This window comes from Cyanistes caeruleus, chromosome 9 (assembly GCF_971803275.1).
Source record: "Cyanistes caeruleus chromosome 9, bCyaCae1.hap1.1, whole genome shotgun sequence".
Classification (NCBI taxonomy): Eukaryota; Metazoa; Chordata; class Aves; order Passeriformes; family Paridae; genus Cyanistes; species Cyanistes caeruleus.
In genome coordinates, this window is record NC_141709.1 from 31,275,410 (window position 1) to 31,297,282 (window position 21,873).

Genomic DNA, 21,873 nt, shown 5'->3' on the forward strand with positions numbered 1-21,873 from the left:
TGAGTGTCTGTTACAAAAAGTCCTGTCACGAAGAATAAAAATGGATGGATGAATAATGGTCAGGCTGGACCTTCTGCCTCCTGCCAGCAGGACTGAGCAGAGATTTAAAAACAGCTTGTAAGCAATATGCAGCCAATCTAGACCTATATAATCAGACCTAGAATCATCAGCATTACACAGACATCAACTTACCTCAATAGAGACAAGGGACTTGCTGGTGGTTTCTCAATGGACTTGGTTTCATCAACTGAAGTCAGTTGAAGCATTACCTGTGTCACAATCTGTTTTTCCAACTAAAGCCACTGACAGCACTGAATAGGTTATTTTTTCTTTCTTAAAAGCTTGCATTTGAATTTAATTGAAGAAGTATGATTAAGTCTACCCTTCTCCATATAGAAAAAGAATGTTTCAAATTAGGACACACTCTAAAATATTTTGAATGTTTTCTTCAACTAAGACTCTACCATTTATGAAAGAGATTTTTGTTTTGATCAAATGAGTAACAAAAAACATAACAGCAAATACATCCTAACAGATGAAGGAACAGGATTTCCCTTTTTTATTTTCATTCACTGCCACCTCTTTCTACATCTGCCTTAAAGATCAACGTTTCAGTATTTCCATCAACTGCAAAGCAAGGACAATTCAAACATGTGCAAACAGAGATTAACATGCTGGGCACAGTGGGTCACCCATCCTGAAAGGCAGAGATTTACCTACATTGTCCATTTTTGTCTCCAGGGTATAAAAAGTGTAGCTTCAAGGGGAGGGAATGGAGGGAGGGAGGGAATGCAGGAAGGGAGGGATGCTCAGCAATAAATGCCAGTTTCTCAAAGAGAAGTCACCTTTCATGATAAAGTCATCTGCAAAAGCTGTGCAGCCAAGAAACCTTGTATTTGTCTCCTGTGTAATATACTCCACATCAGCAAATAATTTCTATCCAAATGGATATATCCAAATCAAATGTTGTGGCAGCAAAACTGCCCTCTGATGAGGCACCCTGATCATTTAAAAAAGACAAGAGGCATTTTTGTATAGCATCTGGTGCTACCATGGTTCTTTCAGTGCTTCTTCAAGAAGGAAGAATCTGCCAAAAATTATTTCACTCCTTTTTTTAAACTGAACTTGGTGTAACCCTTTCAGGTTACTTTGAAGAAAAATGTTGAATCAATCCACATTCTAAAATGCCTCAGAAAGAAGCAAAATCCCAGCAGTAAATCCACCTAATTAAGTGAGGGTGTATCTAGCCCATAGCTATTATCGCTTCTCAGCTTAATATTTTTAAACACCCTGTATGTGGAGCAGGCAGTAAGCTCTTCTCATTATTTCTCAAATGAAGCTGAGTAGATCTAACCCAAATTATGGCAAGATAAACCAGACAACTTAAGTGATGAAAATTGTACTTTTCCCTCTGCTTTAGGGATGCTTCTGGCTCATCTGTCCTCTGATCAAGGTGAGCCTGATAAAGCTGAAAATTATACTGTGTGACTGGATTGTATGAGATTATCTTTCCCCTGAGAAGTGATTTATTTTAGTAACTCTTAATGAATAAGAAACTTTCTGCTCCAACACGCCGCTCTTCTTATGTGGGCATGGTTCCTTATTGCTTTGAGTGAAAGATCACATAAAAGAAATGGAGAATCTGAGTGGCTACATCTTCTTCATGGTTCAAAGACGATTTTGTGTTATAAGATAGACCTTCAGGGACCACTAGTTCCATAAAAAGTGAAAATTAATGTCATCAGTTTGTGGGTTTAACTGCAAAAGTCACTGGCATATCTTCCACTTTTTGAGTGTGAGGAAAGTCCAGTTTTGGTTTTGAGGGATCTTGCTTTGTAGAATTTGGAGCTTCTCGACCTTTAGATGATTCCAGGAGATGTTGCATGTTAAGTCTGAAAATAAGGCGAGGATCTGGTCCAGAAAGGGATGGGCAGTTGCAGCTCTCTCTTATTTTAAGAGCCTGTGAACACATAGGAAAACAAATAAAGCTCATTCAAATAGGAAAAACAGGGAAGGTTTCAGTCAGTGACTTTGGCTTTCCAGCCAGGTTTGCATTTGCACATTGGTTAGTATAATAATGAGCCTGAATTGTTACTGAACAATTTCTCAATAAAACCCAAGAATTTGTGTGACAAAATGTAGCATTATGATAAAGCAATGGGAAAAATGAAGAGTGAAATTATTTTCTCACACTGATCTCCAAGAATGGATACCCTAAAAAGTACAACATAATTAGACAGGAAGTTCTCCAATGTTTTCTGTGGTACTTGTCTACATCAGTACCTTTGAATTTACATTTGCATATAAACTAAACTTTTTGTAGCTCTTTCAGGCTACTTTGAAGAAAAATGTTGAATCAATCCATATTCTAAAATGCCTCAGAAAGAAGAAAAATCCCAGCAGGAAATCCACTTAATTAAGTGGGGGTGTATCCAGCCCACAGGCTATTGCTGCATCTCAGCTTCATATTTTTATATTTATATTTACATTCAAATGTAAATGAAAATGACTGCATCAAGAAAAAAAGGGCCCTGAATTTACTTCCTCAGATATGTTCTATTATTGAAGTAACTATATATAGATGTCTGACTCCAAAAAGGAGGAAAAATCTCCAAAAACATAATGGACTTCTAACTGTTTGGCACAGAGATCCTGATGGTTCATCAGTGTAGTTAAAGTCCTGTGACACAAGTGAGCTCATCTCCAAGAAGCATTTGGAGTATTCAAAGTTTCCAAGTATTATGAGAAAATAATGTCTTTATAATGTAACAATTTCTCTGGATAAAAAGATCATCAATAAGAGACCAAACTAAGTTAGTCCTGCTCACTAAGTGCCAATGCTTGCATTTTGCAAATAAGAAAGTAGGGGCACAAAGGAGCCAGAGAATCTCCCACAGAACCAAAATTCATTAGCACAATCACATTCCCCCCAGATCATCCTGCCTGGTTGGCAACCCAAGAAAGGTATGGCAGAGGATGAATCTCAAGTCTCAAAGGCACTGTGGAGAAATTGATACCGACCTGTTCAAAGTCAGCTGTTTTAAAGGATGCTTAAGTTGTGTTCATTGTCACAAAGCTGAAAATACCTTAATTAGACCACACAAAGTGGCAGCTCCTGGGTTTGGCACACAACAACTGATGCAGTGCTTTGTAAGCAGCTGTCCACAGAACTACTGGTATCTATGGCTCCTCCTACAATTCATTTAAACTAATTAAGAAAAGTAGATCCTATGTATCATATAGCAACATATTACATGTAGAATTCTAGAGGGTTCTACATCTCCACTGAGAACTACTTTTTCAAGATCTGCAAAATGAAACACCATGATGAAAACGAGTCTGATGGTTACCATTAATCAATGTTCACTGTGCTATGGTCACATTTGTTCAATATTATGTATCTTGGCCTCAATTAACAGCATAAAACATGGGCAGATTTACATCCAGCTCTATTTTTAATCCTTTCATAGGAGAACCAGTTCAAATGTACATTTTATTCCACTTCATAACCACGTGTTCTTGAAAAGCAATGGCCAGACCTGTCCTGAGTTGTAGCCAGGTGCCTCCTGGCCAGAACTTGGGAATGTCAGCAGAAAACACATGTTCATTAATTTGTTCTAGATGGATTAATGAGGAGGAAGAAAATAACAGTTTTCATTGCAGTCCTAGCATTGCGTTTTAGACAGAACAGAATTTTTTAATCTGCTTTATATCCACTGGCTTTGTCTGAAACATCAGATCAAATATTCCAATACAGCTCTGCATAAGTATTTGCCCATCATTTTGAAACACTTTGATATTCTTCCACGGGAGGCACTGAAAACATCTTACTACAGCAGATTTTAAAATAGAAGAGCAGAGCTTCTTAACTATTTTTTTTGTTTGTTTTCTATAAGGAGATTCCAGAACATATTTCTTCTCTAACTTTACTACACTGAACTGATAGAGTTTGCTGTAAATGGCTAGAAACAAACAGAGTTTAAAATTAATACATGGTTTTGCAAAAAAACACAGTCCAAAAATGTAGCAAGAGTTTCTCCAGTTGTTTCTGAAATGTAAAATTCAAATTACTGAATACACATGTCTGGATTAGGCATGGAAATATTGTTCCTGTCTAAGTTTTAAAAAATATGACTAAAGCTTTCACAGCTTGTTTTTCTGCTTGTCCATGTAGTCACCAAATGTAACTGTATTGCTGAACACTCTTCTGCTTCAGTGACCAATTAACTTCTAAACTGACATTTATGACAAACCAAGAGTTTTCTCCTGTTCTCTTCTAGAACATAAGCTGCTGCAAGACTGCATTAATGTCAAGCAGTGTTACTCAAGGCAAATGGGAATATAAAGATTTAGGCTGTATCCTGGAAAAGGCAACATAATCCTCTTTCAAACTAATTTAGCAATTTTGTATCTTTGGGTTTTCCTGGCTATACAGTGCCTGACCTATTTCCATGGTTTCACTCACCTGAAGTCCCAACAGCAAAGATAAAAACAAGTGAACATTTTTACCCTGTGGATGTCTGAGTTCTTGCTAGAGATAAAACTGTGCAAGGGGGTAGAAGGCAGTTACTCCACACCATCACCTCACATGCTACTGAAAAACTACAGATATGGAAAGAAAAGCCATGTTAACTTGTCACCTCCCTGCTCAGGACAGCTGTAACTACACATTCCAGCCAGAGCAGCCACCTGTGTGTTTCCTGCTTCAGGAGATCCCAAATAAAACATCCAACCCTTTGTAAGTAACAAAGGTGAAGCTGTTTTTCTTATCAATACAGTCACCTCCTGCAATATTTAGGAGAGGGAAGGCAGAAGAATGAGGGAGGTCTGCCTTATCCTATCACCTTCATGTAAAGCCTACCAGCTTCTGTAAAAACACAGAAATAAGTAATTTTTAGCTCCCAATATTAATCCTTTACACTGTCACAGACACCAGACTACCAGCTGGTCTCAAGCCCTTACAGTCTTAATGAAGTACCAGTAAAAAGATGATTAAAGGAATTGATAGACTTTACTGGATAGAAAAGAAAAGCAGCTTATATATAATGTTAATACTTCCAATCTTCCACTGATGTTGGCATAGGAAAGAAAAATTGTGACAAAATATTTAATAACTTTTTAGGGAAGACAGAAATGCATGTCAGTGGTTTTTATTATTGTTTCCATGTTGATAGGGCTTGATTAACACATTCTAGTACTAGAATTATCTGAAATAATGTTCACATCATAAGCAAAGGGCAAATATAACAACCCACTTTTGAAAAGGAAGGAAAATAAATGTATCTCCCATATCAAAAGGCAGTAGAGGAAAAAGTATTAACTACACAAATATTAATAAAAATGATAAGCAGCCAATGTGGATTTGACAAAGACAGGTGTTGCCAAAGTAAACAAATTAACTTTTTTGACAAATTAACTGACCTAACAAACAAGACAAGCAGTGCAATTGATATATCCCAACTTATTATTGGTCTCTAAATGATCTCACTATGGCATTTCCACAAGAAAGTGGAAACAGGAGATACAGTAAATCAAAAATGGATTCTGAGCCAACAACATGATGCTAAAAAAGCAAATGTCACATCAAGATGAATTTTTGTATCACAGGCAAGGCTTAGTAGATAACCTTCTGCTTTATTCAGTTTAGCTCAGGCTTCCACTGATGTACAGTGCTGCATTTGGACAGCACACTTGGAAACAGACACTGTAGCAAGTCAGAGAACATGAAAATAAAACACTGAGATAGATTCTGTAGCTTCTCTCTGGCACTACACTCCCACAGACTCTCTCTCCAGAACAATCATCATTCTCTTGCCCTACTACAAAATTAGTTTTTCTTTTTCTGAAAATAAAATCCATCTCTCCAGCCTCCATGCAGGAATTCTAAGATATTTCTGCTTCCTATTTAAGAATATACTCTGTTTTCCTGGTTCACAATCCAAACACCTCCCTGTGTGAGAGGAAATACTTTGAAAACACAGCAAATCTTTTTCCTCGGTTTATTTCATTTCCAGGACAGCACCACTTGGTAACTGCTTATAGGTCTCTTGTTCACTGATTCCTCAGCATGGCTGTAGCTTCCAGCTTGCTCAGAAAACCAGATGCAAGATGTTTAACACTTGTTTGATTGGCTCTCAGTCTTTTCATTACTTGAAAGGGATCCCTGAGATAGTTCCCCTTTAATTTACACTTCCTGAGACTGTTCTGTCATCTCATTGAGATGTGACATTTCATTACCTGAAGAAAAATTCTCACTTTATATAATCACATCTTATTGTGAACCTGCTTAAAGTCTGTAGAGAAACATTAGAGAAGTCCAAAAGCTTGTCCCTATCTGTCCCAGTCATAGTAGCTGGTCTAATAAGAGATGTATTGTCCTGAAAACCACTTCAGCTCCAAAACCAGAAGCACATGAAACCCAATAATGCTCATGATGGATCTAGCACTGAGTCTTAAGAAGTACCAGTTTCTTCACAGAGAGATACTTGAGATGAAATGGCCTTTTTTGATAATCTGCCTTCTCTCCTGGGCTCTGAGTATCTAATGGCAATTAATATCTGGTAAACATCCTGTTTGAAAGAGCTCAAAGTACATGAACAATGAAACGAAATGGGGCTGATACTGAGCAACAGTAAAATCCAGGGATTCCCTTTCCATGCCTGTAATTCAGCCTGAAGGCAGCAGCTCCCACAAGAAGGGGAGCCAATGCTTCAGACAAGAAGCCTCCTCTACACATTTTCTTTCATCTTTATTGCACTTTTGTAGTGCCAACCTCACTTGTCTTGTGAACTTGCTAAAAACAGGAAGCCTTCAGCCCCTGATTGCTCATCCCGTTCCAAAGAATGCTTAAGGTAAAAGGCAAACAAAAACATCTCCCCTCAATTATCTTTTGAAAGATCTTTCCAGCCTCCACTGCTCTTGGAAGTGAGAGTAGCTGTAAAAAGGTGAGGTTTGCTCCACCTGCTAAACTACGAGAGATGAGACAGAAATAACAGTTCTACACAGTTGCTCAGTTATTTAACTTATTTGCTCAGGCCTGGGGTAGAACATAAGAAGTAATTTATTTCATTACCTCTTTATAAGCCAGTCAACAACTATATGAAAATAAACGATCCTGAACCCTTTATGTTCAATCTAGCTAAAACTGAGGCTCCACAACAAAAAATCATTTTCTATTCAGCTGCTCAAATGAGTTAGAAAATCCATCAAAAACATTCTCCCAGCCTGCTTCTGCAAAATACAGACTTTCTGTATATTAATTTGAAATATTCAGTCTAGCCACTCTCCAGCCTCCTACCTCTAATGCTGACTTTGATTTATGCCATCATTTAGAATATTTACTGTATTCATTCTCATCAAAGGATTCATGAAACTCTTTTTTGCTCCTATGAAGTCAGCAAACACCTCAACATTTTAGTGCTCCCTCTGCCAATAAATCTTCAGTGTCTTTACAGTTTGGAAGTGAGAAAGACTTAAAGTGACAGAGTTTATAAAAAAAAAAAAAAAGAAATTACTAGCTGGCTATAAAAAAGGGTATTTCCAAACACAGTTTAGCTTGCTGAAAAACAATGTCACAGTGGAGTGCTTTAACACTCTGTTTCTTGGGGTTTTTTTTGCTACAAAAGCAAGAGAAGACAAGAAAATGTAGGGATCAAACTTAAAGCTGCCTGCCCAAAATGGCAAACAAATAGAGTGAATAAGACCTGTGACACTGTCATATCTATATCAAAAGGCCATTCAAAAGCAAAATTATGACACTTTGATCAGAAATCAGAAAAAAAAAAAAACCACTTGAAATATAATTATATTTTGTTTGTGTTATCTTATTTTTTCCTCATTTTATAAAACATTTAAGCTTGAAAGCTTTGCAATGGAGAATTTCTGTAAGGATAAGCATGGTGCTATCAGAGTAAATTGCAAATCTATACCAAAGCAGCTAATTAATTAATTAATTAATTAATATGAAACTACTTTTGGCAACTTTCCTAAGAGGAAAAGACACTTCCCTGAGCCCTGCTCACCTCTGGGATGAGGCGGTCCAAGTGCTCGGCTCTGTTTTCATGGGAAGGGTGTGTGGAGAGCCACTCTGGCAGCTTGGGCTGCCCCTGAATGCTTTCTGCCAATTCCATCTGCTGCCAAAAGACGCTGCTGGCTCTGACATCCACACAAGCCTGTGAACAGAAGGGAAATGGAAACACCACTGTATGTTTAAAGCAATAAATGTACAGTCTAATTGATACTAAATTACAAGAGACATCTTAAATTTTAAGTCTCTAAAGCTTGTTTAGATGGTCCTTATACCTGACAGGAAAAAGCTGTTCTAAAATATCTAAAAGTAATAAAAACATCTGGAGCTATTCCTTTTTAACAACTGTGCCTTAAAAAATTTACACCTGAATTAAGAAAACTCAGAAGGCAGAAAAGGTTTACCACTTCTGGCATATACTTGCTCTTTAAAAAGAAAGCTCAGCTGAAAATTTGAAGTTATATTTACTAGAACAAATTAATCATCTCCAGATTTAGGCAAATTTACAGCATGAAACTGAGAGTCAAAAATACTGACAAAAATACAAAAGTTCATACTTAAACCTAAAAAGTAACTGGATATGCTTTCTTGTAATTGATTACCCAGCCTTTTGTGGGTGACCTGTGGAATCCATGACACAATAAAAGAGTAATCCTGTAGAATTCCTGACTCTCTTCAAGAAGTATATATTTAACCATAGAAAGTCATAGAACAGTAACTTTTAGAATTACTTCTGTGTATCATCACAGACTTCTCTATTTCAGTAGAGAAGAAAATTAAATAAGATTTCTTACACTGACTTTTATTTGCAAAGAAAAAAAAGGGACAAGTAGTCAGAAGATAAGAAAATTCTTCCCATTCCCCATCCTGGGAATGGATGTGGTGCTTTAACTTTTGAATTTATTTATTTAAATTATTATTATAAAAAAGTTATCTGCACAAGCAGAGAAATGCTCATATGTCACTTCACTTATTTCTTTCTCATACTTCTTTCTTCTACTTTTTCAGCATTAGAAAGCAGTGAGCACAAACACAGCAATTACATTTTTTTAATGGATTGTATCACTCCCTTAGACAACTTCAAATTACAAATGCAGTTTTAATCCCAGAATCAAAGTTAATTTATAAACCCTTCCTTAAAGAAACATTAATATTTATTAAAAGGACATTTTACTTATGAAATATTAACACTAGATGGTGCTGCTCTCATTGGAATCTCACACCTAAGTCTACAGCACTTAGCCAAGAATCAGAGTTGGTTCAGTTCCTTTAATATGGAATTAAATTCTACAGTGGAAAAAAAGTAACTGAAAAAATAAACTATGAAAAAATACTGAGCAGCTTCTGACCAAATTTTTGTCTTCAGCAAAGCTGTATTGTTTTTATAGCTGTATTTAGCTTAAATCTTTAAATCTTAACATATAATTAAATCCTACTTATGGAAGATCCCTATTTAGAGTTCTCCTGTTTAAATGGACTACAGAAAGGAGACTGTGCAGGTAATGCACAACTTTACACACTTCAATGTTATTACATACAATTAGCCAGAAGGACTTTGTCTTTCCCTAAAACCTATTTTATTTCCCACCACTTCATAAAACTACATCTCTTCAAAAACTTACAGTTTTCCTCCATATGAAGAACGAAACTCGTTCTGATTGTAACAGAAACTGAAAAATGTCTGGTCCTGATTTTTTTGCTAATTTTATTTCTATTGCTAATAAAAAAAATCAGTTGTAATTACCTTTGCAGCAAACTGAAGTCCCACTTTATCAGCTTCAGCCTCCAGGGTTCTGCTGTAGGGTCTATCAAACATGAACTGCAAAGAAATGCATCAAAGTCCTGTTCCTTGGTTTGGAATGTGTACAAAGATAGAGCTTCAGAGCTGTCTTTTAACCTTCTCATAAGAAGTGGGGTTTATCTATCATGCTCACATTGCATGTGATCAGTATTAATTTTCTTAATGTAATCTCTAATTCCTTTATATGTAACTCATTGATCCTGTATTCAGTTTAAATTAATTCAAATTAGATATATTTCCACGGGCACTCTCAGCAGCCAATCCCATTTTGCAGTAACTGAAAGCTAAATAACAACTTCTTACCAGAATTTTTTTACTTCCATCTTTCATTGACATTAAGATTTTTCTTGCAGCAGCTGTATGTAAAAAATCCAGTGGTTCCCTAAATTTTTATGATGTCTTTCAGCCTGGTAACATCTATTTTTTATGGCAAACTGCCCACAATAAGGAATATAGCCATAAATATTTGCATGCAGAAATCACTCCTTTGCCATGACTGTCCCTAACACAAGCTGCAAATTGTCCTTGAGAAATCAAACTAGAAGACATAAAGCTGACCATTTTTCTAGAACATTAACACACACTAAGAGACAGTGGTGGTTTTCTCAAATGTAGATTTGGACAGCCTTACCCTAGTCTGTCACCTTATAGTAAATGCAAATCAGGACTTGTTTAAACAGCCTGCTCCTGCAGAGATAAGGAATCTGTCACAACATCCTGGTTTAGTCATCCATTAGGAAATGTGAACTGAAGAATGGCAAATGTGCAAGGTTAGAGAAGAGAGAAAGGTTTATCAGCTCAAAAAGGTTTTATCGGCTCTTTATCTGGCTATAGAAATTTGTCCTCCTTAAAATTTCAGGGGAAAAAAACCACCAAAAACCAGACAATAAACCACAAACCAGTTTGAAATTAAGAGCACCAAAGAAGTAGTCCAGTCCCCTGAGTAAATAAAGGTAGTTGTAACTTTTTGCTGCTTTCCAAAGTACTACTGATAATTTTTCTTTCTAAAGTCAAAAATAGAAGCCAACTAAACTTTGGCTTTAAAAGTCAAACATGCTGGTTTAGAATTAAGCAGAGATCAGGTCACTCTCTAAATCCTTAGTTTCCATACAGACCTTAAACACTGGAATTATAAATATATTTTTTAAATCCTCTGATGATAAAGTAATTCCTTGAAGTGGAATACATGTTTTTATTGCCTTGAAAAGTGCTCTAGGTCTGTTGGTGCACATATATTCACTAAACAGCAAAGAAACCCTTGGCTAGTCTGTCATATATTCCCATAGCGCCATTTCCTAGTTAGCCAGATAAACTATTTGATTAATTATTAAACATTTTTTAGACAGGAAAATTAGATTGGTAACCTACAAAAGAATCCTGAGGTATCTAACATACAGTGGTATTCATCAGCTACTGAAAAATGAAATTGTTTAAAAAATTTTTTGTGAATGTGCTGGAATGAAAAATTAGAATTTCAAACTCTGATCTAAAATCCTTGCAGAAATTTGAAACAAAAAAGATGACGAATTTTCAATTGATGTTTCAACTCAGTTATCAGAGCTGCCTGTGTATGTTGAAGAAAAGGGAGTTCCAGGGATGTTGACTACCCAAAATCACCAGTTTTCACATGAAATATAAATCTTATGGTGTGAGGTGGACAAGAAAAGGGTATGAAGTACTGCATCTGTACATACTGGTGTGTGGGGCATGAGTAAAACTCAGTCATGCTAGGTGTTATTCCAAGAATAACTCCTAGGCTTTAGTTCCCATATAAAATAACTGCTGCTCTATAACAAAGTCAATATGCTTCAGTGCAGAAATACATGTTTAAGGAACAACCCCAAATAAATGTCATAAGAAAAGTTAACAATTTATTAAGGAAAGAAAACCATTAGCTTTGGGGCAAAGGCAGAACTGGAGTTCACATGCCCAAAGGCCTACAAAGAATCACTGGAAAACACTTAGAGTCAATAATAAAAAATACACAATAGTCGGCAGGTCAAAATGTCAAGTCTCTAAGGACATAAGGGAAAAACAAATATTGAAACAGAAGCAAGTACCACAGCATGGCTTAAGTAACCCTTTTACAGAATGGGATGCTAAAGCTTTAAAAAGCAAAATACAGTTATAGAAGAAGAGGAACATGCTGAGAAAATGTGCAGAACGATTCACTTTCATGTAAGCACAACAGGCAAATACTGAATAAGGGAAACAGATACTGCACTCCTGGGTGACTAAAAAAACTAAATTTTCTATTCAGCTTCTTCAGTCTATGGGACGAAAGCTTTGCAAGTATTTATCACTTCAACATTACTGGAGTTTGATCAGCCTTTTAAACCAGGACAGTATCCCACAGATGATGCTTCCTTTGCACAGGACTTGGAGTTTAAACCCAGATTCCCTTTCCAATCTAAAGCACAGTTCCAATCCATGATGCCAAAATACCCATTCTCTGTGGGGAGGAGAAGAGATGCTGACAGGGAGTTGAATCTTGCTGTCTAAATTATGAGCAGTCTCAGGATTCATTCACACTTTGTTTTTGCCAAATTCAGCTCTTCAAAATGCTGGCTAGCATTCACCAATGTATTGGTTTCTTAGCTACTTGTGCAAATATCCAAGCTCTTTAGAGATAATTTATGTTCAGAATCCACACATCTACCCATTAGCATAAGAACTACCAAAACAGATTGGTTATGTTTAATTTCATGTTTTTGAGGAACTGGGGGAAGTCTCAGGAAAAGCATCAAGTCAAAGAAACCAAAGAGATCTTTCATTTTAATTCAGATTCCAGTTTTATGATCTAAGCAAATTGCTATTTAAAAAACACATTTTTTGAAAAATAAATGGATCAGTGACTGTCCAGAGAGTAAATTAAACTGCTGAAGAAAACTGGCACCAGAAAGCCTCTAAATTTTACTTTGCTGAAATATTTTCTGTCTGAAATGATTATTTTAGTAACTTGCACGATAGCATGGTTTATATAAAGGGTATTTAGATTCTCAATTTTTTAATCTTGGAAACCATTCTTACCACTAACAATATATTTTACAAATTCCATGTATTTTATTCGGTTTAGGAAGAATTTAATAACTACTTAAAATAAAAACGTGGCATTTTACCATAGACAACTTTAAAGGGCAAGTTACCTTTCTAAAAGACAATCATCTGTCTTAATTGGCAAGCAGGTTCCTGCAGCCTGTGCAACTAAATCCAGTCATTTAGGGAAACCCAAAGTTCTTCAACATGACAAATGAAAATCAGCATCAACTAAAGCAGAATCACATTCATAAAAACATCTTTCATTCCATAACAGAATCAAATATTAATTTTTGCTTATGTTTTTCCTCTTGCCTTTTTCCCCAAACTTAATATTTAGTGTAGCAAAAGACCAAAAATATCTTTCCAAGGAAATCAGGAAGGACAATAGAAAATGTCAGTCTTACCTCCTGCAACTTGCTCTGAATCCACTGGCCAACAACTGCCAAACTATCGCGAGGACAGATGGCCCAAATCATAGTGAGAAAGATGAGTGAGAGAAAATCCAAGAAGTGAACCAGGCTGGCTTTCTCTGCCTGCAAACAGAAATTGTCCCATTTTCATGCCTTACTGTCTGACATTTCTTTAGAACATAACAGAATTTTGAAATTTTAAAAGTCACTGGTTTGGGTTTGTTGGTTTTTTTTTTCCCTGTGGAGCCACAGGAACAGGGCAAGCACAACATTCCCTACTTGTACCAGAAAAAAAATTAAAAAAAATAAAAATCTCCAGTTGGATACAAGGTACTTTCAGGCCAGAATTCACATAAGCTGCATAAATACAGATGGAACCAATACATTCTGCCTATCAGCCTCTCCAAGAGATTCAAAGCTTGAGGTAGGATGGAGGCAACGAGCAGAAAAAGTTCTTCAGTAAAAAGGCCATGAAACACCTCAGTGCAAATGAAAAATCTACAAAAAGAGCTCAAAGACTGGTATTTACATTAATTTGAGAAGAGATAAAACATCACTATGACAGGATCACTAATGGGATAAGGGGACAATATATATGATGCATTTATCTTTTATTTTCTGCTGCTTTCCTTTAAATTCAGAATCCAAGAGATTATTCTGTTTTCCAGAGCTCTATTTGACATTGCAACAAATTGATCAGAGCATTTACAAGAAGGATCATGCAATACTTCTCTCTGTGCCAGGTGGGTGACACAGATTCCACACAAACGAGATAAGTTCTTTTTATTATCAGAAACATTTTTTAGAAGTTTGAAGGGTTGGTTGGCTGAACCGAGGCCAAGAAACCATGATGTGAACTGTCGCTCACCCAAAATCATACAAGAATCAAGCCCTGGGTATTCTCCAATTTGACATTCTAAAATTGTGCGCTACAATAATAACAGTAGCAGGTATTCAAAGATACTGTTAAAAAGTGTATCCACTTCTGCAGGTATTAACAATTTTAGGAGTAACAGAGTTGCTGAGTACCTCCAGTACTTTTTGTCCCTGCTGTAAGAGAGGGATCTGCAGAGCAAGTTCTAAGTGGCTCTTGGAAGTGAGTCATAATCCACCTGTACATCTGTGAATAAAGCCCTGGCAGCCTTTGTGTTAACAGGGACTACTACAGGTCTTTCGACAGTTATTAAGTGCTACATGAATAATAAGGATCTACTGTAACAGACTACTCATTTCAAACTCAATTTTGCATTAATTACGTAGAGTCACACTGCAAACTTGGTTGGTAATGATAGGGAAAATCATAACTAGAGTAATTAGAATTAATAATTTAAGAATATTAGACAGCTTGCTTTAAAGACTTACTGCATGTTCCAGCACAGCATGAGCTATTTCATGTCCTAAAATAAATGACAGCTGATGAATATCGGAAACTGCATCCAGTAACCCAGTAAAAACAAACACTTGACCATTCTGTAAACAAAGAGAATAAAAATGAAGTGGGAGACATATCAAGTACTTTTTCAATACTATTAATTTTTCATGTGGTATACAACTTACTGGAAGCACAAAAGCATTTACACCTGGTTCATCCACCACGTGGATAACCCACTTGAGAGCTGAGACTTGGGGGATGTCCTTGTTGCTTTCAGACAAATGCCCAACAACTCTCTCCACGACCTGGTAGCGTGCATCTGTCTCAGGTAACATTTGATTTTTGAATTGCTCCATCCACTGAAAAAGAATTCATTGGTAATTTTTAACATGGACAAACGTATATAAAACATGTAATTTGAAAATATTCTTGTACTTGTTCTGTTCTTATTTTGTGTCTCTGACAGATGGGAATATGGATACATTTGGATATGGTTTAACAGGTTTCACTTTAAAACAGGAAATCACAGAAGTCAAAATTTCAGGGACTAATTCAATGGACCAGAAATAGTTAAGAATGTTTGCTACATGCATGTTATGTGCTTTGTAACCATTATGCTGTAACCATGTGCTGCGGATGGAAAGGGAATTCTGAAAAAGGATGGGAACAAGAGGAGGAGGTAACAGATGAAGGGACTATACAGGGTTCTGAGCATGAAGTTGAAAACTCATTGAGGACACTACAAGGTTTGTTTGCCCATCTCATTAACAGGACCACCTCATCACTAAAAAAAGCAACAGTTTTTGAGTACTTTCAGTTTCTTATCTAAAATCTTACCATATCATATTCCATCTGTGACAGTTCCCTAAAATGCTCTTTGCCAAACACCAACAGTCGAGCTCGCCCAGTGATGGGTGTCTCCTCCAAGTGGGTAAAATAAAACATGACAAATACGACTCCTAAACTGCTGACACCCAGCAGGATCTTCCATTTGTTTTTTCTTGCACTTTCTTTGAAGAGTTCTCTTTTATTAGGAGGAAGTGCCTTCCACCAATTTCTTATGCTCCTGTGAGACAGAAACAGTGCTAACTTAGGACATAGTTGAAAAGGGGTTTGTTATTGTTTTTTCTATTACAGCCTCATGTCAGGTAGGATCTTATAGGGCTTATACTGTAATTGGCTTCCACCCCACTTGCATTTCTTCCCTCCCACAGGAGGAGAAAGAATGCCTCATAGTGTCTTGGTTCATCTCCCTCTACCACATGTAAATGAGAAGGAAAAGAGCAAAAAAATACATCTAGCACCTCTGATAACAGGAAAAAAATCCTCTTGTTGAGCAAACCGTCAGTCAAACAGCACTACAAACACACCTGCCATCCTTCCCACTTTGCCTGATGGTTCTTGCACTGAGAGGAAAGTAACACAGTATTTTACCTGCCAAGAATGATGGCAAATAACTTCTGAGCTGGCTTCACGATAATCCAGAAAAGAGGAACTGGTGCAGCCTGCAGTGATGGTGATGTATGAAAAGACCTGTTGATCTGAATGTTCCAGGCAGGAAAGTGACATGGAGGTTGCCCTACAGAACTGATCTGGATGGATGGGATCTTCTCCGTCAGGGGCTGAGAAGACTGGGAGCAAAACCTTCCTGAACTATGGTGTGCATTCCTGTACACTTCTGTATGTGGGACATCCAAAAGGCATCTCGGTCCTTTACCAATGATGTTTCTATAGAACTCAGGATTCCCAGTCAAAAAACAGTTTCTAGCATTTCCACTGAAATCCAACCATTGGCATCTATTTCTGTTACTCTGAGTTCGGCACCATTCTGAGTAGGACCTAGAGAGATTATTGCATTTCCCCTGCTTGCACAAAAAAGCCAAATGAGACAAAATACAGTTCCTGCCAGGCAGCTTTAGACCACAGATGATATTCATAACTTCTTTGGTTGGTTGCCCTGAAACAAAGGGGAAAAAAAGAGCAGACTGGTATTAAGAAGCCCACCCAAACAAGAAACTCTGCATCATTATTTCATTTTCCCCCAAGAATAGTATGTATTAGTTTATCAACATCTGCATTACACAAAAAAAGGGCACAGCCACAACTGCATCCAGTTACAGTTGTAAGACATCAATCTACTTCCAACTGTGAAAAATATCAGTATCTTGCATCAATGAGAATAAAACAAGGTGTGATTATTTTTTCTCCTTTTATTATCCCCAGACCAGAGTGACTGGAGGTGTCTCTTGCAGGTCATCACCTTTCCACGCTGGGCTGCTGCCCACCGATGCTATTCCTATACATGAGAAAACCAGGATCTGTGAGCACATTGCTCGTACTTTTCTCCGGGCCTAGAAACAAAACACAGCGGAACCAAGTCTCCGCCAGCCGGGAGCCTCTGGCTCACGGACATGGAAATGCCTTGGCACGGACAAGACCCGGGCCCTCCCACCCGAGGGGCCCTGCCGCCGTCCTATTCACCCTCTGGCTCCGATCGCGGCCTCTGCTTCTCCCCCAACCCCGCTACCCTCGTGGATAACTGCGATTATCGTGGCATGGGCTGATGTGAGGAGCCGGGAGTGGGGAATGAGGGAGACGAGTCACTCTGAGGCGCCCGCCCGGGTAATGGCGGGCGGGGAGGCGGGGGACAACTCCGGCCGCCTCACAGCTGCGCGTCCCAGGGACAGGGAACGACCTCCTCCACCGGGCTCCCCTACTCACCACCGCGGAAGGCGGCGGCGGAGGGGCCGGACCGCGGAGTCGGCGTCGGTACGGAGCCAGGGCGGATAGCGGGAGGCGGGACGGGCGCCGCGCCGCTGCAGCGGCCGCCGGGGCCCCGCGTCCCTTCCCTCAGGCGGGGCCGCCGCGGTTCCCGTTCCCGCCGCCGCCGCTCCCCTCAGGCCGCGCCCGCCATTTTGTAGCAGCGCGGGGAGCAGGAGCGCCCCTCATCAGGCGCATAGCCCGCTCTCCTGGGCGCCTTAACCCTGGCTTTGCCCGCGGTGCTTCCGTGTCATGTGGTTGTAAAATGCGGAATATGTCAGGATTATTTTAAATCAGGGCGTTCTTTGATTGTTCTGTGATGTAAGATCTTCCTATGCTTTCAAGCCTAAATCAGTGGAACAGGCAGCAGCCAGCTTCCCCCAGTCAAAGACATCCGGGAGCTAAAGTGTAAGGATGTAGCAAATCAAGGTATTGATGTTTATCTATGTATACATTGCTACTCGTCAGAATACTCAAAGTTTGTGTACCCTATTGCTGAACTATGATCATCATAATAATAAAAATAATACCTACAAGTTAAAAAGATCCTGCCCAAGTGAAGACCCTTTCCCTGAGCATGTTTAGAAGTCAGGTGGGGCTTTATAACTTGTATGTAAATTAGTAAACAATCATAATAGAAGGGCTGTGCTTGGAAAGTTACTAACTATGAATTCCTGCATATAAATAAAGGTCAGAAAAGTCTGGTGGTCCTGCTTGATTTGTGGACTCTGAGAACTGGAGTGCACTTCTGAAATAAAAGTATCTCAAGTGTGTAATTATTGCCTTGTTGCACACTGGGTAACAATCCCATTTTGTGGGCAACAACCTCATGTGGCTGAGAGCCGCCCTGAGTCAGGACCTTCTCACTTTAACAACTCCTTGAAAGTAATTTGGAGCCAGGTGTGTTTCAGTCTTTCTCCCAAGTAACAAGTGACACAACACGACAAAATGGCCTCAAGTTGTGATAAGGGAAGTTCAGGTTGGACATGAAGATCAATTTTCTCACAGAAAAGATGACTAAACATTGGAATGGGCTGCCCAAGGAGGGGTTCAAGGAATGACTGGATGTGTCCCTCAATGCTCTGGGCTGGTTGACAAGGCTGGGATCTGCCACAGGTTGGACTCGATGATCTCAGGGGTCTTTTCCAACCTGACTGATTCTGCAATTCTGTTTTTGGGGACCTGACATGGGAAGTGATTCCTGCTGCCAAAGGGCTGGTGACACTCCTGGGCAGGGAGCAGTCAGATCTGCTGCCGTGGTAGGATCATAAGTGATGTTTTTCCCAAGAAAATGGCAAGCTGCTAACTTAATGTGTAGCTCTTGTCTTACTCCTCTGGCTGACAAGTACATCTGGAGCGATGTAACATGAAAAACAGGTTATTTGCTGAGGGAGGGTGAGGCTGGGATGTGTGGTAATGGCAGGGCTGTGCAGGCTGCACATAAGCCCTGGTGTCTTGAATGTAAACAGAGGCCCTGTTGTTGTGGAAGGTAAAGAAACACAAATCTTTACTTCCAGAGCCACATCCTCTGTGAATGAGCGCAACTGCGTATTGTTTAGTGTTTGTTGAGGTACTCCTTATTCCAACTTTTTTTTATTACCAGAGCCCTCCTGGGACAGTTCTTAAGCAGTGATGTTCATTGCCAAGGGAAATACGTAGTGACCAGTTGTTGTACTTCAAGCCAAGAAGGAACTTTATTTAGTGATAATCTTATAATTTCCTCTGACACAATTCCTTTAAGACCTGCCCTCCATTATCATAAGAAGCACAAAGAATAAATCTGTCAGTCAGTAACACGGCATTAATTTTTGTGACTGTCTGCTCCAGTCACAAAACCAGCTGAGCTGTAGCAGCGGAAAAGCACTTCGTCTAACCCAAGGCTTGTGTGTGTCCCAGCTGTCAGGAAATGAAGAACTGAGATGAAAGCTCTCATTAATGTCCTTATTAGACTTCGTATTTGCTTACTTTTCTGGTTTTCTCTATCTAGAATTCTCCATTCCTAAGCCATTAAAGCCTTCTACCACTTCTTCTGTCATTTTTCCACCTCAGTGTCTCCACTTTTTATTGAGTCTGCTGAAAACATACTGGTTTGCTGTCTTGTTTTCTTTCTTTGCATGTTTCTTTTTTCCAATTATTTGTTTCTCCAGTGCATTATTTAATTCTGTCTGCATAGATGATATAGTAGCTATTTCTGCATTCCTGACTTGGCTAAATTCTTCTTAAAATCAATGAATGTTTTGAGTGTGCAAGGATGGGGCTAAAAGTTGTGTTCTACATTCTGCACTTTTAAAGTTTCTCCAAGTATCATTGCTTGCAATTAAAGCTCCAAAGCAGACAAGCAGCAAATACAGCACAGGTAATTATAGGATCTATCAAATACCAGTGCTAAATATATCTCTAGATGAAAATCTGGTAAACAGTTGAGCAATTGGAAAGTTGTAGAGTGTTTTTTCCTCTAAATAGATGTGTAGTGGAAAAAAACATTCTAACTTGTAATTTATATTATTGCTTGTCTTGAATTTTAATGAAGACATGTTCATACAACTTGTTTTTTCCTTGAGGAATTAAAATAGAATATTCTATGGTAAAGAGAGGTAGATTAAAACAGTTTTGTAGCTGAGTTTTTGGTTACAAGCCTCATCTCTTCTACAGAAAAATACTGTAATTCTCATTTCAGAAGACCAGTAAAAAATTTAAAATTTTTAAGATGCAGAAGACCTGTTTAGAGGTCATAAGTAATTTCCTAAGTACAATTAAACAATTAACACCTTAACAGTTACAATTTTCCTGTGTGGGCATGTCCATCAATGTTTGTGTATCTCTTTATATAAGTAGTTCAGTACTAAATGAGGTTTTTATATGTATTACTCACACAAGCAAATGCCAAATCAAATAAAAGTAGCGGAATGTAGTTTAACTCTGAGTATAAAAAGTATTTTTCTGTGCTTGGTATACAGATACTTCTGTATTTGGTACTGAAGTCTCCCTCTCTGCTACCAATTTTGATCATCATGATTAAAAAGTTGTTAAAATATACAGTCTTCAGCTTTAAATGAAAAAAACCTCACTATGAAACATTAAAATATTGGGGTTTTATATAAATCCAAGGAAAAACTAATTATTAATTGATAGTATTGTAATTCAAGTTTCAGTGTAATTCACTTCTGCTCATGAATGCTGGGATAAAATCTTGGCCAAAAAAATATACTCCATCACCTTCTGCAAGTCAGAAATTTGATTTAATTCCACTTAGTCTGTTTGGCAAGTTGAAATATCAGGAGGTCACATTCATTTAAAAGATCAGACAATGTTTTTCATTAATATCAAGATTTCTTCCAAATGTTGTGCACTAGAATATCCTGCCTTCATCCACTGAGTGTGTTATGTACTGTCCTTTGCCCTCCCCTTCCCCACTGAGAGATCTGTTCGAAGACACTCTTTAAGAATTTAATAGGTATTAACTTTCGCTGCATATTATCTCTGTTGTTGATGTTTTTAAAAAAGTAGATTTAAAATCCAGAAAAAGAAGTTACTGAACCAAAAAGAAGTTGACTGTAAAAATGTTCCTCTAAAAGTTGTCATAAAATACAATGCCAAATTTAATTCCAAAACATGCATGAAGAGACTGTAAATAAAGAGTGCCCTTTTTGTTGCCTTCTAATTGTTTCAAATAGCTTTTCTGGGTGCAGAGCAGCAAAAGTGTTGAGATTTCTCACTTCAAGCCTTACAAGGACAGGCATTTATCTCAAAAGATAAATTTGTCTCAAAAGAACCACCTGAAAAACGTTGGGTGCATATACCACCGCTACTGCTGGGCCCATGTGTAAAAAACTCAGTGGAAAATTAGCAGTGCACGTTTTCATAATTCAATCTTTCATTTAGATAATGCAAAGTCTCCCTAATTGTTTCTGTGGCACTTGATTGGTGCTGGAGTGAGGCTGCAGGAGTGTTATCCCTCAGGGACCAGGGATCATCGTACAAATGAGATGTGGATCTTGTCAGGATGCCTAGCGTGGATGAAATTTTAACTAGGTAAAGCCTGGTACAAGAGCTTTGGTTAGAACTGCTGAAAAATAATAGTAAAAGTTCTGGAAGCTCATTTTTCCTCCTTTGATAGCAATGATAATGACTAAAGAATAATTTTAACATTGACCAAAAAAAAAAGGAAAGAAAAAAGGATATAATTGCTGTATTTAAAAGCCTAAGGCAAATCAGTGGAAATGCTTTGGAAAGGATAATTATACCTGCACGAGGAAGATCTGTTTAATAACATTAACTTGCCCAATTAAGGAGAAGTGGAGGAAAGGCCAATCTGTTACTTCTTTAACTGTTCACTGAAAAAGTGATTTCAATATTCAAGCAGTAGAAATTGGTTTGGCTTTTTTCAGGGTGATTCCCCAGGGTTTAAACATTTTAAGAACTATTGGAGGGATCTTGTCAACAGTTGTCAATAACATCCCAGAGG

The 21,873-nt window shown here is 38.1% G+C and overlaps 1 protein-coding gene across 2 annotated transcripts; it reads right to left on the bottom strand.

Moving 5' to 3' along the window:
- Positions 1 to 525: 525 nt before the first annotated feature.
- Positions 526 to 17,580, bottom strand: OMA1 (OMA1 zinc metallopeptidase). 2 transcript variants are annotated; one of them, XM_086841684.1, is made up of 9 exons: positions 17,370 to 17,580; positions 16,083 to 16,605; positions 15,486 to 15,714; positions 14,834 to 15,007; positions 14,639 to 14,746; positions 13,271 to 13,399; positions 9,771 to 9,845; positions 8,022 to 8,171; positions 526 to 1,960 (listed from the first exon to the last, which is right to left on the bottom strand). In XM_086841684.1, the coding sequence occupies exons 2-9, from the start codon at positions 16,583 to 16,585 to the stop codon at positions 1,742 to 1,744; spliced, it is 1,587 nt and encodes a 528-aa protein (XP_086697810.1). In that variant the 5' UTR covers positions 16,586 to 16,605; positions 17,370 to 17,580; the 3' UTR covers positions 526 to 1,741. The 2 variants fall into 2 exon arrangements, with proteins under 2 accessions (XP_086697810.1, XP_086697809.1); XM_086841683.1 differs by having other exon boundaries at positions 16,909 to 17,498.
- Between the last annotated feature and the right edge of the window lie 4,293 nt (positions 17,581 to 21,873).

What these genes read in the sequence shown, in the direction of transcription:
- OMA1 (XM_086841683.1), bottom strand. Translation starts at nt 16,978, where the DNA reads ATGTGCTCACAGATCCTGGTTTTCTCATGTATAGGAATAGCATCGGTG. An exon ending in TAAATGCTTTTGTGCTTCCA is followed by an intron (nt 14,747 to 14,833) that starts GTAAGTTGTATA and finishes CTTTGTTTACAG; the next exon opens with AATGGTCAAGTGTTTGTTTT. An exon ending in ATGCTGTGCTGGAACATGCA is followed by an intron (nt 13,400 to 14,638) that starts GTAAGTCTTTAA and finishes TTCTGTTTGCAG; the next exon opens with GCAGAGAAAGCCAGCCTGGT.